The 16678-nt window shown below is 60.0% G+C and overlaps 1 protein-coding gene across 6 annotated transcripts in view; it reads left to right on the forward strand.

Moving 5' to 3' along the window:
- TBC1D2B (TBC1 domain family member 2B) overlaps positions 1-16678 on the forward strand; it is a 53864-nt gene that overhangs the window by 26156 nt on the left and 11030 nt on the right. For 5 of the 6 annotated variants that reach the window (XM_019803537.2, XM_011229622.3, XM_019803539.2 and 2 more), the window contains 6 exons: positions 4529-4692; positions 7214-7443; positions 8050-8439; positions 12137-12247; positions 13108-13301; positions 15544-16038. In XM_019803537.2, the coding sequence (XP_019659096.2) occupies positions 4529-4692; positions 7214-7443; positions 8050-8439; positions 12137-12247; positions 13108-13301; positions 15544-16038 (1584 nt within the window). The remainder of the gene's footprint in view (positions 1-4528; positions 4693-7213; positions 7444-8049; positions 8440-12136; positions 12248-13107; positions 13302-15543; positions 16039-16678) is intronic. The other variant, XM_019803538.2, reaches the window with a different exon arrangement.

The raw sequence follows: 16678 nt of genomic DNA on the forward strand, positions 1-16678 counted from the left end.
CATTTTTTTGCAGGTCTACTAGCAACAAGCTCCCTCACTGTTTGTTTAGCTGAGAAAGCCCATTTCTCCTTCATTCTTGAAGGCTAATTTCGCAGAGTACAGTGTTCCAGCATGGCAGTTTTCCTCTCCAGACTTGAGACATCTCTGTCTTCTCGCGTCTTACATGGTTGCTGAGATGTCGGTGCAAGTCTTATCTTTGTTCTTCTGTGGGTCACGTGTTTGTTTTCTTGGACTTCTCTCTGGATTTCTTCTTTACCTGCGATTCTCTGTCATTTGGGAAGGGCGTGCCAAGTTATGGGGTTTTTGGCCTCTGTTTTGCTTGGTGCTCCCTGAGCTTCATGGAGCTGTGGTTGGATGCCTGACATTAATTTGGGGAAATGACCCTCCTTGATTCAAGTATTTATGCCTCTCCTGTCTCTGGAGGATTGTACAGATATGTCCTCTAGCTCACAGAGTCTTTCCTCAGCCGTGTCCCTTCTACTAACAAGCCCAGCAGGAGTGATTTTCATTTCTCTTGTTGTGGTTTGGTGGTTTGTTTGTTTTTTTTAATCTCTGTCATTTCTTTTTGGTTCTTTCTTGGGGTCTCCGTCTGTTTATGTCACGCATCTAACCTTGCATGCTGGATGCTTTATCCCTTAGAGCCCTTAGCACGTTAATCAGAGTTAAGTTCCTGGTCTGACAATTGCAGTGTCCCTGCCTTGTCGGGTTCTGCTGCCGCTCGCGTGGTCTCCACATCGTGTTGGTTGACCTTGTCCCTTTTTCTTGATGGCTGGACAGGATGTACTGGGGAAAGGAAGGCTGCAGACTGTTCTCTGGGGGGAGGGTGCGGTGGGGAGGGAGGAGGTGTTCTGTGGTCTCGTGATGGGCAAGCCCGGCCGCCGTATGTGGACCCACAAGGGTTTCTCTGTCTTTTCCCTCCCTTGGGGGCGGCCAGGATGGCAAGAGGGGCCAGAGCTGGGGATCCGCGCACCCGGGTCCGTGAGGCTCTGGTTAACCGGGTTCCCCCGAGGGCAGTCCTTGTTAAGAGGAGGGTGCTCTGGAGAATTTAAAACTGGTTACTTCCTGTCTCCCTGCCAGAAGCCCGAGGGGACTTTTCCCCACATTCTCTGGCGGAACCTGGTTGACCTCTTGGAGGTAAATCTCACAGCACCTTGTGGGCTCCTGGAACCTAGTGCCCGGGGCTGCTGCCCTCAGAGGGGTCTGCTCAAGCCTCCAGCGACCACCTGTTTACAGTTTGGGGTCCCGCCCCGTCACCAATATGCTGCTCAGTCCCCCCTCCAGGAAGCCAGGCCTCCTGTGCTCGCTTGCTTGTCTCTCCCATCTTGGGGGCAGCAGCTTGCCCTGTGTCCCTGTCCCTGGTGGATCCGGGGAGGTGTTGGCTTTTCTGTAGTTCAGCTCTCTACTTGCTGTTGGGACGTAGCGGCCACTTCCAAGCTCCTCATGCAAGACAGGAACCAGACCACCCTGCTGCCTTCTTACGGCTGAGCTGGGGTAGTTCTCAGAGTCACGGTGTCTCTACTCCGCTTCAAGGCGACCGTGGTGGCAGCCGCGGAGCCCTGGGGGCTTGGCTCAGCGTGGCTGTGCTGCGGGGACGCGGCTGGGGCTCCCTGCTTTCCTGCAGGGCTGCCGGGCAGCATACAGTTGGCCAGCCGCTCCCACGGGGTTTCGGGGTGGGGGGAGGCCATGGGAACCGCGCACGTGCAGGGACCCATTCTTTCACACCGTGGCCCCATTCTCCCTTTTCCTTTATGGTTGGATTCAGTATAACAAAGAAACTCATTGTCCCCATGTTGTCAGTAGTGAAAATACAGCCACGATGTTGAGGGAAGCTGAATGGGGCGTGGCAGTGCACGTGCCCACGGGGGACTCGCCCCAGCTCCTCCGGCTGTCGGCTCTCCACATCCTGCTCTTCTCTGCCCGTGCCGTCCCCCACGTCGGAAGCATCCCTGGTCCTCCTCCACCTGCAGGCGTCTCCTTGGTCTGACTGTAGTCTGTCCCGTAGGCCCCTGCGTCCTCGTATTCTGACCCCAGAGTCACTGAGTGCGGCCACAGGATCCTTGCGTCCCCGGGACCTTCACGCACTGGCTGTGCTCCCCTGGGGCCCCCGGCCGCCAGCACGTCCCACTTGTCCAGCCCCCGGGCAGGTGCGGAACGGGGGCTCTGTGCTCTGGAGATGCTAGGGGGCCGTTGAGACGCCATCTCTCCGTGTGACAGGCTACGCGGTTGAGGCTTAGAGCGGGGAGGTGACTTGCTCAAGGTCACAGCAGGCGTGTGACGCAGCAGCAAGGCACCCGGGGCCCCTTGGTCGGAGCCCGAGGCTCCCCACACCCCCCCACCCCGTCCATCATAAGAACACAATTGGGAAATTATAATAATTATGTAATAATAATAATAATTATATAATAATTATATAATTATAATTGGGATGGGCTCTTGGGTGTCTCGGCTTAAGGAGCTTCTGCTTTGAGCCTGATCCCGTTGCCTCCTCACCTGGGGCTTGGTGCCCGGAGCCTCCCCGCGGAGCAGAGGCGAGCCCGACTTTGTGCCCGCAGCCTCGCCACGGGGCAGAAATGGGGAGGTCCTAAGTTGTGTGAAGAGCTGCTCTTTCCTGGCCACGTCCATGTCCGCCCTTCCCGCTATGTGGCTCCTTCTTGCACTCGCCCCATGAGGAACCCGGGCCGAGGGCTGTGAACTGGTCCAGCCGGTGGTGCCGCGCGCGAGTGATGGCCACAGCCGGCCGCTGAAGCCGCCGTGGGTGCCGCGTGCCCCTGCACAGCCACCTAACAAGCCAGCCACCTAACAAGCTGATCAAGTGTGTCAGGCTCGTGTGGACATGTCCGCTTTCTTCCTGAGCCGCTGTTTTGCAGGACTTCCCGCACTGCCGTGTAATCCTTGTAAAATGTCTCGTTCGTTGGGTGATAGCGTGCATGGGTGAGGATGTGCCAGTCGCCAGAGGGAGAGCCTTAGGGGACAAGCGGCACATGGGCAGTGCTGTACACCTTCACCTGCCTGCTCCCTCGTGGCCCCGAGGAAACACTGAGAATGCACGTGGTGGGTGTGAGTGCCAGGCCCCTGGGGACGCCCGTTGGAGCGGAAGGCTGTGTGGGCCTGTCGGATGCAGCGGCGGGAACTTAACGGTATTACCAGTTTCCCTGCAGTCTCATGTCTAGAGCGTTCGATACAGTTCAAATCAGGCAAAACAGTGTGCTTCGCGAACACACCAGGTTGAGAAACGACCGTTGTCCGCGAGGGTGTGGTCGGTCAGCCTCCCGCAGACTGGCAGCCCCGCTCCGTCCCCCGCACGACGCACGTTTCTCCGTGCTCTTCGGTCCAGCCGCATCAGCGAGCTGTAATTTACCTGCAGGGAGCTCACGTGTGTTCCGTGTACAGGCTGATGACTGTCCAAAACCCTACGTGGTCGTGTAAACGCCTCTGTAATGGAGACGCCGGGCGTTTCCGTCCCCCTGCGGCCGACCGCTCCCCTCCCTCCATCCCCAGCCGACTCTGGCCTGCCTTCTGTCTCTGTCTCTCTGTGAAGGTGGTCGTGCTGTGTGTGGTCCTTCGTGCTTGTTTTCTTGAGAAGACGCGTAATCTTCGTGGGCTCCTCCGCGTGGACGAGTGTTTCGTGGCTCATTCCCTTTCTTTGCTGAATAGCGTGTGGTGTGTGTGGACATGTCCCAGCCGGGCCACCCACTCACGGGGACGTGTTTATGGCTGTGAGGAATCAGGCAGCTGTGACTGTCCACGTGCAGGCCCCGTGCGCACACGTGTTCTCGTTTCTGTGGGTAAATCCCTCGCTTGGGATCGACTGCTGGGCCGCTCGGCTGTGCCGGCCGCCGCGTGGTGTCCGCGTCCTGCGCCGGTGCCGCAGCCCGCACCTCCGCTGGCTCGCCCTGCCCTTCACAGAGGAGGCTGTGGGTCCTGTGTCCCAGCGCTCATGGTTTTGCCGCACGTAGGCAGCGTCTGTGACCGCTGTTCCCTCGAAGCTCTGAAACAGTCACATTGCACACGTCATTCAATGCCTAAAAGCACTTCTCCCGCGACACGGGGGCTGTGGCTGGCGTGTTCGTGGGGCAGGACTGTGTCTCGGGCTCATGGCTCCCGAGCTGGAGTCGTGCCGGCACATGGCAGGCACTAGTGACGTGGGAGTGGACAGACTCACTGAAGTGGTGCGTGGCGCTCAACCCACCGCGTCTGCTCTTCCGCTGCCGGCTGTTCAGCGCCATGTTCACCCAGGTCCCGCGTGAACAGCACAGCGGTGGGCGCGCTCCTCCGTGTCTCGTGCCCACGCCCAGGAGTTTGTTTGGGACACGCGGGGCCTTGGGGCAGGTCCCCCTTCACCTGAACTGGGTGCTGCCGCTGGTCCCCCGTGTGACTTCCGCCAGCAGCGTCCACCAGCACTCCCTCTCTGCACTCCCTCCCCAATATTTGACGTTGTCACATGTGTTAATTTTTGCTAGTCCTGTGTATGTGAAATAACACATTTATTCACAGCGCTTTAAATAACTCGTTTCATTTCTCCTAACAGAAATTCAATGTCCTCTTTCCGTCCTGGGAGAGGACATGGCGACAGTCGGAAGAGTGTGTTTTATACCAACGAAGAGTGGGAGCTTTTAGACCCGAACCTTAAGGACCTGGAGGAATCCATGGCGCAGGAGGAGAGGAAGAAGCCGGCCCCCGAAGGAAACAAAGGTACGGACGTGGTTCCTGTGGCCCATCCTTCTCTCCGCAGCGCGGGAGCCCCCGTGGCACCAGGCTTTTCTGGAAGCGGGAGGCATAGGGGTTCGCGTCCTCTCTGGGGGGCAGGAGCCCTGAGGGCCTGCGAGGTGAGCTATTACAAGAGATGACCGTCCCGTCCGTGGCTCGTAGGCTTTTTCGGGAGACAGAGCGTCTAGAAGTCATAATGCTCTTTACAGATATATGGGTTTTTTAAAAACTCTTTTATTTACAGAAATCCGTAACGTACCCGAGAGTACAACGTACAGGGTCACGGATTCCGCTATAGTCTTGTGGGGCTCCCACGCCTTCAAACTTAGGGCCACTCTTTCTCCACGCCCCCCCTGCTCCCTGCGTCCACCGTCTGCGGGCTCGTTTTAAAGTCAATTCTAGACATCAATCCGTTGCATCTAAGTTTTTATTTCATGTGTATCTCTAAGAGATAACAGCCCATTTTAAAACCTTACGGTGGCTTCGTTGTTGTACCGAGAAACAGCGGCAGTAAATCCAATAATCAAAGCCCACGCTGGTTCCATAGCTGCGCGGTCACGTCCCCAGTCTCGTGAGGCACTGACAAGGCCTGCAGGCGGGTTTCCTTGGTGATCCGCGTTGGCCTCTCGGCCTCTGAACGGCTCCCCGTCCTTGTCTTCCCTTTGCCTTGGCGAGCGTGTGGCCGAATCAGTCTCCGCGCCGAGGATTTCCCATGCTCCGGAGTGCGGGTCCCTTCTTGCTCCTCACGCTGCCCCGTATGTGATTGCGGGGCTGAGCCCTGCCCAGATGCGGGGCTGACTTCGTCAGGACCAGGACGCTCTTTGCTGGGGGTCTGGGGCTGTGTGCCCTCTGGCTCCTGCTGGTTTTGGGATGGATCAGCGTTCGGGTGTCGACAGCCCGACCCCGTCTGCACAGCCACTCCTCATGCTCGTTCAGGGACCCACGAGGGATTATTGATGTCTTCATGGAAAGTGACAATAATTTTGAAATTCTGCCTGGTGCTCGATTCTAGCATAGGCTGGCAGGAGGAGGCAGGATCGTAGGAACTCTTTATCGGGAGGGCAAGTATTAGGGGAAACACTTATCCTGTCCCCTGAGAGGGTGGTCCTGACTGGCTCTGCTGGGGAGCCTGCCTGCGTTCGCGGGGTCGTGGCGTGGTGGGACCCTCAGTCCCATGTGATGCGGCGTGAAGGTGGCAGGCTGGGCGTGCTGCGCTCCCCAGCGAAGGCCCACGTCAGCGGGGGCACCTCCTGAGGAGGGGGACTCGGGTGCTGGAGGGTGAGCTGCGAGCACGGTCGGGAAGGAAGGGTCTGCGAGGCTTGAGTGGCTCGCGTGGGCCAGAAGCTCCCCGGGCCAGACACGCAGCCACACGGCGTCTGCAGACTCACCACGCGGGTTCGTGGACCCTTCCTGTGCCAGCTGCGAGCGTCAGGCCACCAGCCTGTCCATGTCGCACGTGGGGCACGAGCTGCTCTCCCTTCTGTCTGTGCCCCTGCTTTCAAGTATGCCAAGTTCCCCGTCGGTCAGAAATGTGAAGGTGATGGGTTTTCACAGCGAACGTACCACGTAGCAGCACTTACTTCAAGAAACAGGAGGGGCCAGCCCTGTTCCCCAGCCGCCCCCACCCCCCGCCGGTCACCGGCCCTCCCAGGGCAGCCGCTCTCCCGACTGAAGAGCTGGGAGTCGTCTGTTTCCAGCTTCGTGGACTCTGTGTCCCGTGTTCTAGTTCACGTTGCCTCTCCTAGTGTGCGTGTAAATCTGGATCCGTCCATGCTAGCATTTATTTGGATCCATCAGTATTTTAAAGGCCCAGTTTTAGGGAAGAGAATGTAGTCACACTTTAAAACACATGTTCACAATGAGGAAGACGTGCATTCAGGGCGTGGGTTTGCTTTGTTTTCTTACTGAGAACAGATGAGCCAAGGGAGCCAAGGATCCCTGTGTCCCTGAGTCCCGCCCGGGTCCTGCTGTCTGACTGCAGGCGGGCGCCCCGGGGAAGGGGCTCCGTGTTTCCGGGACGCTGCGGGAACTTGGAGCCACTGTGCTCCTCCCCGGCCTGCGTGTCTGTCCCGTCTGGTCCCGAAAGTGGCTGCAGGGGGACATTGGTGATGTGACCTGAGCGTCTGGAAGAGAGACCGTGTCACAGACGAGTCTTGAGCAAGGTGTCCCGCGGCCTTGTCCTAAATTCCTCGTCTGCCCGTGCGCTCTGCCCGTTGCCACGCGTCGTGAGGCAGACATTGAGCAATCGCAGCCAGAACGTTTTCTTGAAAAGGAGCCATGTGACCAGCCTCATAAGGGAGGATCCAGGGTGGGGGATCGTCTTTGAGTTCGGCTCGGTTTTCGTGGAGAGCGAGTCGGGGCCCAGGGGCGTCCCCGCCCGTTGCTCTCTGTGGGAGGAACACAGAACTTCCCGGAGGATGGCGGGTGGGGCGTTAATGTGTTTTACTGGGGTTTCCAGAAGGACCATGTGTCCTGCACTTAGAAAACAAGTTCTGTTTTTACGTAGGCGTTACTGGCTCAGGATTTCCCTTTGATTTTGGACGTATTCCCTACAAAGGAAAGCGCCCTTTGAAAGACATGATCGGATCGTACAGAAACCGCCACGTCAGTGGTGAGCCTTCGGCGGACGGGGCGAGTGCGGGCGGCGCCCCCAAGCCCTCGGCCGAGCTGCAGCTGCAGGTGCAGAGCCAGCAGGAGGAGCTGGCGCGGCTGAGGAAGGACCTGTCTAGCCAGAAGGTAACTGTCCCTCCTCACACGCGTGTCCCCTGGCCCCAGACGGGCTCCCCCCAGGACTTTGATGGAGGTGCCTGCGCTCCGCTGGGTCCCTTCTTCAGAGACCTTTGGGTTTCCCGGGGGCGTGGGGATGCCACCAGTGGGTCAGGGGAGGGTCTCGGCCGCCGCGCCCACTCCCACCCCTGCGCGGGGCCAGCCGAGTCCACTTACAGGAGGGGGAAGAGTTCCACGTGGTGTGCGCTTCCCTCTGAGACCGAGGACGCATCGTGGCTGCGCGGGTCGGAGCCGATGTTAGAGCCCTCGTGTCACACACGGATGCGTGTGCACTAGGGGCCATGGCAGAGGACGGTGCGTGCATCCGCCATTTCCTGTTTCCTAGAATTGTTCTCTGCACACGGGCTTGGCCGAGTGCGTGTTTCTTCCTCTCGTTTCTGAGACCCTCCGAGAGGAAGTCGAGAGGAAGTCGCTGCGAGCGTGTTTCTTCCTCTCGTTTCCAAGACCCTCCGAGAGGAAGTCGAGAGGAAGTCGCTGCGAGCGTGCGTCTCGGTCCTGCATTGCTCCGTGTCACGGGGTCACCGTCTCTGCTTCTCTCCCCTCCCCCGCCTCCAGGAGCTCGTGCGGCTGCTGCAGCAGACGGTCCGGTCCTCCCAGTACGACAAGTACTTCGCCAGCAGCCGGCTGTCTGAGGGGGTCCCGGAGGACGCGCTTGGCCTTCTGCACCGCAAGGATGACCAGATCCTGGGCCTCAGCGGGCAGCTGGAGCGGCTGTCCCTAGAGAGGGACGGTCTGCAGCAGGAGGCCAGGACGCTCAAGGGCAAGGTGGGCGAGCTCAGCGAGCAGCTGGGGATGCTGGTGGAGACCATCCAGGCCAAGGACGAGGTCATCATGAAGCTCTCACGCCGGCTCAGCGAGGGCGCGGACGGCACGCCGTCCGCCGCGGGGGTGCCCGGCTCCCCCGCCCCCGCCAGCAGGGAGCAGCTGGAGCTGGACAGGCTGAAAGTGAGTGGGGCATGGGCTCGGCTGATGGGTGGGGTTCGGATGGTGTTGCAGGCGGCCTCCCGGTGCGTCCAGGGCTGCGGGCCTCAGCACAGCCGCTGGACCTCTCGCGAGCGGATGTGGCAGGACTTGCAGGCAAACGATGTGTAGTTCTGTAAGAAGCATCCTTGGAAAATGGACGTCTGAGTCCAGCGGTGATGCCATTGCTCGGGGTGGTTCTGGATCTCTCCCTCCTTTGCTCTCAGGCGGCCGAGACTCCCCTTTCCGCTCTTGCACCCCTAGAGCTTCCTTACCCCACGTAGCCCAGGGGGCCTCGTCCGCCCCCGTGCGTGAGCGCCCAGGCCCGCACTGCACGCATGGCCTGCCTCAGCCCCTGGGGGGCAGCCGAGGGAGCATCGCTTCCAGTGGCTGGTGTGGGGTTGGCTCCCAGGCAGGTCTGCTCAGAGTCAGGGCCCCTTGCGCCAGGCTGGGAGGGTCCTGACACTGAGGACAGGGGGCTGGCCCTGGGGTGGGGGGCTGCTTGCTGAACGTATGACTGTCTCGGTTGTAACTGAGGTGGGGAAGGGCCATGCCCCTGGCCGTCAGGGCGCAGACAGGCGCTGAGTGTGGCCCAGCCCACCCCAGGCAGGTCTGTTGCCACAGGCCCCACCCAGCCCTAACATGCGTCTCGCCTGGCGACCCTCTTTCTGTAAATGCCTCGGCAGCAGGTGTTTGGCCCCCGAGGGCAGGTTATCCTTGAAGGCAAAGTTTGCCGCGTCGAGGTCATCAGTGAGCACCTAAACTGCGTGCCCTGCAGGACCTTGCCGGCTTGTTGGTGGATAGCTGAGTGGTGGCTGTGTGGGGGACTCTCAGAGAATTCTAGAACAGAAGCAAACCCGGGGCTGACAGCAGCGTCGTCGGGACGTGCACGTGGCCTCCCGTAGTGACCCCTACTCAGTGACACGTGTGAGGTCAGAAGGCAGCAGGAACAACAAAGCCCCCAACCCCGTTCCTCTGCGATTCGACCACAAACAGCTGTCGTGGTCGGTGTGGCTGGTAAGACTCGGCTCTGCTCGTCTACGCAACCGAGAACGTGCCCGACCTGGACGTCCCTGCAGCGGCGATATGCATTGGACCGCGGTTTACTTCACGTTGACTGAAATCGGTATTTTGCGAGCATGCCTGTTTTCATAGTGTTGGGCTGCAGGCCGTGCAAGCGTGCTCAGTGGGGACATGCGGGAGCCGAACCACGGCGTGTGCAGGAGTGAGCGGCTTGTCTCTGGTCCACGCAGGTCCCTGTGGAGACGGCAGAGTTGATCAGAATTAGGCATTCCCCCTTATCCACCCTTTAGTTTTTGTGGCGCGACGGGTGGGGTGGCTTTGAATCATTTGGTGATGTCGTGACTCTTCCTCCATTTCTCAACAGTGTTTAAGGCCTGTGGCTCTGAAATCCCACCGTGGTCGGGTCACGTGGCTACAGAGCTCACGGAGGAGGTAGCTGTTCGGGGGCCGACGCGAGGCCGTGGGCTCCACGTGGGCCGGCCGGCCGCTGGTTTCTGCTGCCGCCTGCGCCAGACACCCGCTCCCGCCGCTGGCTCCCCCGGCTCTGAGGGAATTGAAGGGAGGCTTGCGGGCGGGGGCTGCGGACGGAAGTGGGGTTTGCCACGAGTGTCCTCGCCGCCCCCCACTTCTCGCTGCTGCACAGTTTCCATACTGATTTCTTGCCTTGACCCCGAATTCAGAACGCCCCCATGGGGGACACTGTGTTGCTGGGAACTCTTGTCCGTCACTGTCACAACCCACTTTCTCCGACTCTGTTCAGTGTGTGCGGCCTGTTTGGAATTTGCTGACATGTGCTGTTGGCTCCGGGACAGGGTCACTTTCTGTTTCTGGGGTATTTTGAGGAAGGAGCACACGTTGGTCATAGGATTTTACCAGCCTAAGTACTTACCGTTTTTGTACTTCCTTTCAGGCTTTTCCGTGGCTCCGCGATTCTTCCTTGCTTGGCGCAGGTGGCCCTCTGCTCCGTTGGGCACGGTCGGGGCTGCTGTCCGTGACGCCATCCCCCCCCAACCTGTGCGGCTGGTCCTCCTGGGACTTGCTCTTTGGCGCGGGACTTCACGCCCGTAGCTTTTTCCTGTCTGGACTCTCGCATGCATCGGTTCAGCCGCGTGCCAGGCTCTGCGCTGCACTGGAAGCACGCGGCCTCTCCTGGAGCGCCTGGGGTCGTTAGCACATAAACAGACCACCTCACGACCGTAGGGAGCACGGGGAAGAGGGGATGGGGACCAGCTCGGGCGCTGGCTCAGACCTCCTAGCTTCGCCGCTTGTGAACCCCACGTGGGGGTCGGGTCCCCTCCTGCCCCAGCGTATTCGTCTGTGAACCAGCCCTCCCCTCGCGGGGTCTGGCCAGGACTGGGGGCCTGGCACTTGGAGGGGCTTCACTGTGTGGTCGCTGTGGTCAGCGTAGGGCGAGTCCTTACGGTGAACAGTCACACAGAACATAACCAGAGGACCCGCTTGCTCAGCTTTCCCACCATCCCCCCTCACCCCTGTCCCTCGCCCTCCTTCCGTCAGCCTGCTTTTCATTACATGTGTGTTGTCTGCTGCCAGAGCTTTCACTCGCCAGGGGAGGGGAGGACAGAGACCAGGGAGGGGTCCGGGCCTCCCATGGGGTTGGACCTCGGCATCTCGTGGGCCTGTCATGACGTGCAGTCCCGCTGACACAGGAGGCATGAGCGTATCCGTCAGGCGCGGTCAGCAGCTCTGAGCCTGGTGGCCCGGCTCTCAGCAGAGACACGGGGACGGTGGCCTGAGGGCTGTCACTTGCGGAGCCGTCAGGAGTCTCACGCGGACCCTGTAACCTGTAGTGTGAGCTCCATAAGTCTTAGCGACTGAAAGGACCTCGAAACATTACAGTTCGTCTGCACCTTTTACGGTGATTGTGGGCCCCCGTCCCCACGGTGGTGTCCGGCCTGGAGACGGGGGCACGTCCCGGGGAACAGCCGTGGTCTCTGTCCCATGAGGGGCGGACACTCCTGGCTGGTCTGGGAGTTGCCCAGTGACCCAGGGGCCAGCGCAGCCCTGGGGACCCCGCAGAGCAGAGGGAACACGTGGATAGAGGACGGTGCTTGGTGGGGCGCATTTGTACCAGACGCTTCCCCTCCTTGCGGGCTTTCACCAGCCACCCCCGATCGTGTCGCCGCACTGGGCAGACTTGTCACCAGCCTGTGAGGCTCTCTCAAGTCACACGGCAGGTGCGGCAAACGGTGACAGCTGGTGAGTTTTAGGCGAAGGGCATATCCGGTTCCTTGTCCTTTTCTGTCAGCCTTTCCAGAGTTTGAAATGCTTCAACATGAAAACGGGAGGGACGTGCTCTCCGGAGGCGGGCGATTCTGTAGTGTGCGCGCTCCTTTTTCCGTCACCTTAGCGGGTGACGACGAGAACCCAGAGAACACGTGTTGTTTCTCGAGTTAAGAAATGAACACAAGGGTTTGCTTTGTGCCTCGTCAGTGAGTGCAGGGACGTGATGTATTTGCAGCGTGAGGACATAATCCTGCCTGCTCCGTCGTCGTCGCCCCAAGGGTGGCTGCACAGACCATCGGGAGGGCCCGGCGGTCGGTCTCTTGACGCTTGCGCTCACTTGGTGGGGCTCTTGGTGGGGACAGCGATTCTTTAACTGAGAGACCTGTGTGAACCAATGGTTTTTTGTTCCCAACAGGATAACCTTCAGGGGTACAAAACCCAGAACAAGTTCCTGAACAAGGAAATCTTGGAGCTCTCGGCACTGCGGAGAAATGCGGAAAGGAGGGAGCGGGATCTCATGGCCAAGGTGGGTCGGGGCGCAGCTCTGTTTCCTGGTGGTGGGGGTCGCGGAAGCCTTTAGAAGCGGGCACACCTTAAACCAGTCCCGCCCCCACGCTGGGGGCGTGAGGTCACCGAATCCGAAATACAGGGTGCAGAGCACTGCGTACTCAGTGTCGCCGTGTCTGGGGTGAAGACGAGCAGAGGCGCCCGTCGTGTCCTCCTCGGCACGCGTCGTGGGGTTTCGGAAAATAGTTCACTCCGACTCTCAGGTTCCCCAAAGGGTGTTCGGACTGTGGTTTTTGCTGTTGAGTTGCGTGGACCGGTTTCCCATCTGTAAACGGGGACGGCGGGAACCCGTCGGTGTGAGTCTGTCACCATTGTGGCCGGAAAGGCAGCACCCACCTGGCAGCTGTCACCCGGTGGCATTCGGTGTGCTCACGGCCGCCACTGCGTGTACCCAGCTCATCTCGTCTTCCTGGACCTGCGTCCACATGGTCCCAGGGCGTGTGTCTGATGCGTCCGATGAGGCAACAGACAGGAGCTGGCCCTGGGGTCCAGGAAAATGTCAGCGCCACATGCACGCCTGCTCACGGCCCATGTGCCGGGTGACAGCGTGACCTCAGGGACCGCCATAGGTTCCTGCCGCCGCCTTCAGCAGTGTGGGACTGACGCAGGACCGGCGTCAGAGCTCTCACCGCCAGCACGTGCTCCAGCCCAGTGCCCCGGGGCAGCCTGCTGCCGAGGCGACAGGTAGCCTGAGGCGCACACGCGTCTCCTGTCCTCCGTGGGGTCCCCGGCGCCCCTCCCCGTAGCTGCTGGGGGCACTCGAGGGTTGCCCATCCTGCCTCCTGGTCGGGACGGAGGTGACCTCCCTGTTCTCTCTAGTACTCCAGCCTGGAAGCCAAGCTGTGCCAGATAGAAAGCAAGTACTTGATCCTGCTGCAAGAGATGAAGACGCCGGTCTGCTCGGAGGGGCGGGGGCCTTCCCGCGACGTCATAGCCCAGCTGCTGGAGGACGCCCTGCAGGTGGAGGGCCCGGAGCAGCCCGAGCAAGCGTTCGTGAAGCCTCACCTCGTCAGGTACGGGCGCTGGCGACTCTCGCGGGTGGTGGACCCGTGTCCGATGTCCCCCATTTCAACAGCAGTCGTCGTTCACGGAGGACTGAACGTGAGTGTGTCCCATTGCACACTCGTGACGAGCACTGTCCGTCGCCAGAACGGATGATTGGCGTTCTTTCTGTAACGAGCACGCGGCAGAGCCGGGCTCAGGCCAGGTCGTTGAGTCCGGGACTTCGCTTCCGAGCGCGTCAGGGCCCGCGGTTCCCGCCGTAGCTCCGGTCCTGCTGGGAGCCAGTCCCCCAAGGAGCAGGAGTACCGTCCTGAGACGCGCTGCTCCCACATGTGGTTCGAGAGCAGAGGGGGCCCCGCGTGGGGAGAAGGCTTGGCTAGCCCAGCGCGGTGGCTCGGCGCCCACGGAGGGTCTGACCGCGCCTGCCGCCGCAGGAAGCCTCGCTCTGGCAAGACCTGCCGTGTCTGAGCTCGCGGCACGTGCGCCTCACCCCTGTCACAGAGCGCTCCCTGAGGCCCGCGTGCCAGGAGCTGTGCCAAGCACGTGTGGACCGCTCGGCAAGGGGGGTGTTTTCAGCCTCACTCCGCGGACGGGGAGGGACGCACCACGTCCACAGTCGCCCTCAAGCAGTGGGGGCAGCCTGGGCAGCCGGCTCCATGCCACACTCTCCGCAGGGTCCGCGGGGCTTCCGGCTGCGGGGGGCACCTGTCTTCCTCCCTCGGGCGCCTCTGGGCTCTTCTGTTCGTGTTGTTTCCAAACCTCGCATGTAAGCAGAACGGTAACTGCGGGTTGATGTATTTCTAGCTCATTATTATGGAAAATTTCAAGCCTGCGGAGGAGAGTGTCCTGACAGCCCCCCCAGGTGCCCCTTCTGTGATCATTGTCAGTCCGGGCGCACCTTCTCCTCCCCCACCCCCAGGGTTTTTTCTGGAATATTTTAGAGCAAATGCCAGACACCGTGTGCTTTCACTCCACGAGCTTCAGTGTGTATTTCTAACTCCTCACTGACGACACGTTCTGATTCACGAATCCTGCCATGCTTGCAACTTTCCGGCGTTCCTTCTGGAATCTTCCAGATGGATCTACGTGGCTCCCGAGCTGCCCCTCCACTGTCGGAGGCACAAGTGGAGCCCACACCACAGTGTCTCTACTCCCTCCCCTCGTGGTGGACACATAGGGTCCTTCCACGTTCCCTTGTGACAGATGAGACATGGCAAACATCGGGATTCGTGCTTCCACGCATCCGTGTGCGGGCTCCTCTAGGGTGTAGATGAGACGCGGGATCCCCGACCCGCAGGGACACGTCTCTCCGGCTCTGCTGGGTTCGCTCAGGTCAGGCCCTCAGCAGCAGGTGCGAAAGGCCATGTGTTAGTCTTCTGTGGCCGACCTCACAGATCCCCGCACAGCACCCGCTACTGTCTCAGCTTGTGCAGGCCGGCTGTCGGGCAGGCCTCCCTGGGTACTCGGGGTGTCACGGACGCTGTTCCTTCCCGGTGGTTGCGGAGCTCAGGGTGTGTCCCTGCTCACTCGAGCTGTTCCCTGGGGTTGTAGAGCGAGGGCTGTGTTTCCACGCCAGCTGTTGGGTGTGGCTTTCCCCACTTCTGGAGACCATCCCTGGGCTTCGGCCCCCTTCTCCCTTCCTCAACAGGCAACAGTGGGCCCCGCAGTCTGCACACCCCCAGCCCTGCCCCCCCCCCACCGCAAAGGGCTCCTGCATGTACGCTGGCCCCTGGACGGCCTGGGGTCACCTCCCTGCCCTCAGCTATGTCAGCGTGACGCTGAGCGCCTCTGCCATACGGTGTGGCCGGCCACAGGTGTGAGGTGCCACGGCCGGATGTCCTTGGGGCCACGGTCCTGCCTCCCTCACCCACATCGTGTTCAACCTAATACCTACACAGATACGTTCTCCTTCATGTTTCTACCTCTTAAAATGATGTTTTCCAAACATGAGAGTTACACGTATGGACACATGTGACGTGTAAACGCACGTTCACGTGGCCGGTCTACCAGGTGCATTTTTCTCCCTGGAATCGATTTTTATTCTAGTATCAAGAGATCTAATTCCACTCCCTCCCGTAGAGCTCACCATGCGTCCCGCCCCGAGCGTCGAGAAGTTTCTTCTTTCCTCGCCGAGTTCCAGTGCCTGGTCCCAGGTCAAAGGGCCACGTATACGTGGGCCCGTGCTCCTTTCTGTTTGGTTGGTGTTTTTGTCGGAATCCCACCGTTCAGTTTTCCCTTCTGTTTTCTCAACAGTGAGTATGACATCTATGGGTTCAGGACGGTCCCAGAGGACGACGAGGAGGAGAAGCTGGTGGCCAAGGTCCGCGCGCTGGACCTGAAGACTCTGTACCTCACGGAGAACCAAGAGGTGTCCACCGGGGTCAAGTGGGAAAACTACTTTGCGAGCACGATGAACAGGGAGATGGCGTGCTCCCCGGAGCTGAAGAGCCTGATCCGGGCAGGCATCCCGCACGAGCACCGTTCCAAGGTGTGGAAATGGTGTGTGGACCTCCACACCAGGAAGTTCAAGGACAGCACCAAGCCCGGCTACTTCCAGACGCTGCTCCAAAAGGCGCTGGAGAAGCAGAACCCGGCCTCCAAGCAGATCGAGCTGGACCTGCTGCGGACCCTTCCCAACAACAAACATTACTCCTGCCCCACCTCGGAGGGCGTCCAGAAACTCCGCAACGTCCTGCTCGCCTTCTCCTGGAGGAACCCGGACATTGGCTACTGCCAGGGCCTCAATAGGTGGGTGCCCGGCCCAGCGCGCCCGTCTGCCCGACCGTCCCCTCCCGTCCCGGCTAGCCGAGGAAGGCCAGCGTTGTGGGACAGCATTGCCTTCCGCCAGGCTTAATTATGCAATGTCCCCAGTTCTGGAGTAATTGAGGGAAACAGACATCCTTTCAAAAAGTATCAAGAGCAGCAAATGTGGGGCGCCTGGCTGCCTCAGTCAGAGGAGGGGTGACCCTTGAGCTTGGGGTGGTGAGTTGGAGGCCCACATTGAGTGCAGAGATTACTTAAAAATAAAATCTTAAAAAACACCACCACCATCAGACATGTTATCTGAAACAACTAAGTTTTCTCATTTTGGTTTCTTGTTACTCTTGTCACGCTCAGGTTTTGACCAGAAGTTTGATTTCATTTTAATTTTATATAATTTTATGTTTCTAATGCACAAAGTGGACACTGGTGGCCACTGTGTGTTTATACAGGGTCTCTGGGAATCGGGGTTGCCCCACCTGGCTCTTCAGCTGGTGGAAACCGAGCCCTTTTGGACCCTAGTCCTTCTGCAGGTGTCAGGAAGGCTTCCGCAGACAGGACACCGGACAGCCTGTCACGTTTCGTGATGACCCGGGCTCCTCATTCGGAGCCGGGCCCGGGGGACGAG

Source organism: Ailuropoda melanoleuca, chromosome 9, assembly GCF_002007445.2.
Source record: "Ailuropoda melanoleuca isolate Jingjing chromosome 9, ASM200744v2, whole genome shotgun sequence".
NCBI lineage: Eukaryota > Metazoa > Chordata > Mammalia > Carnivora > Ursidae > Ailuropoda > Ailuropoda melanoleuca.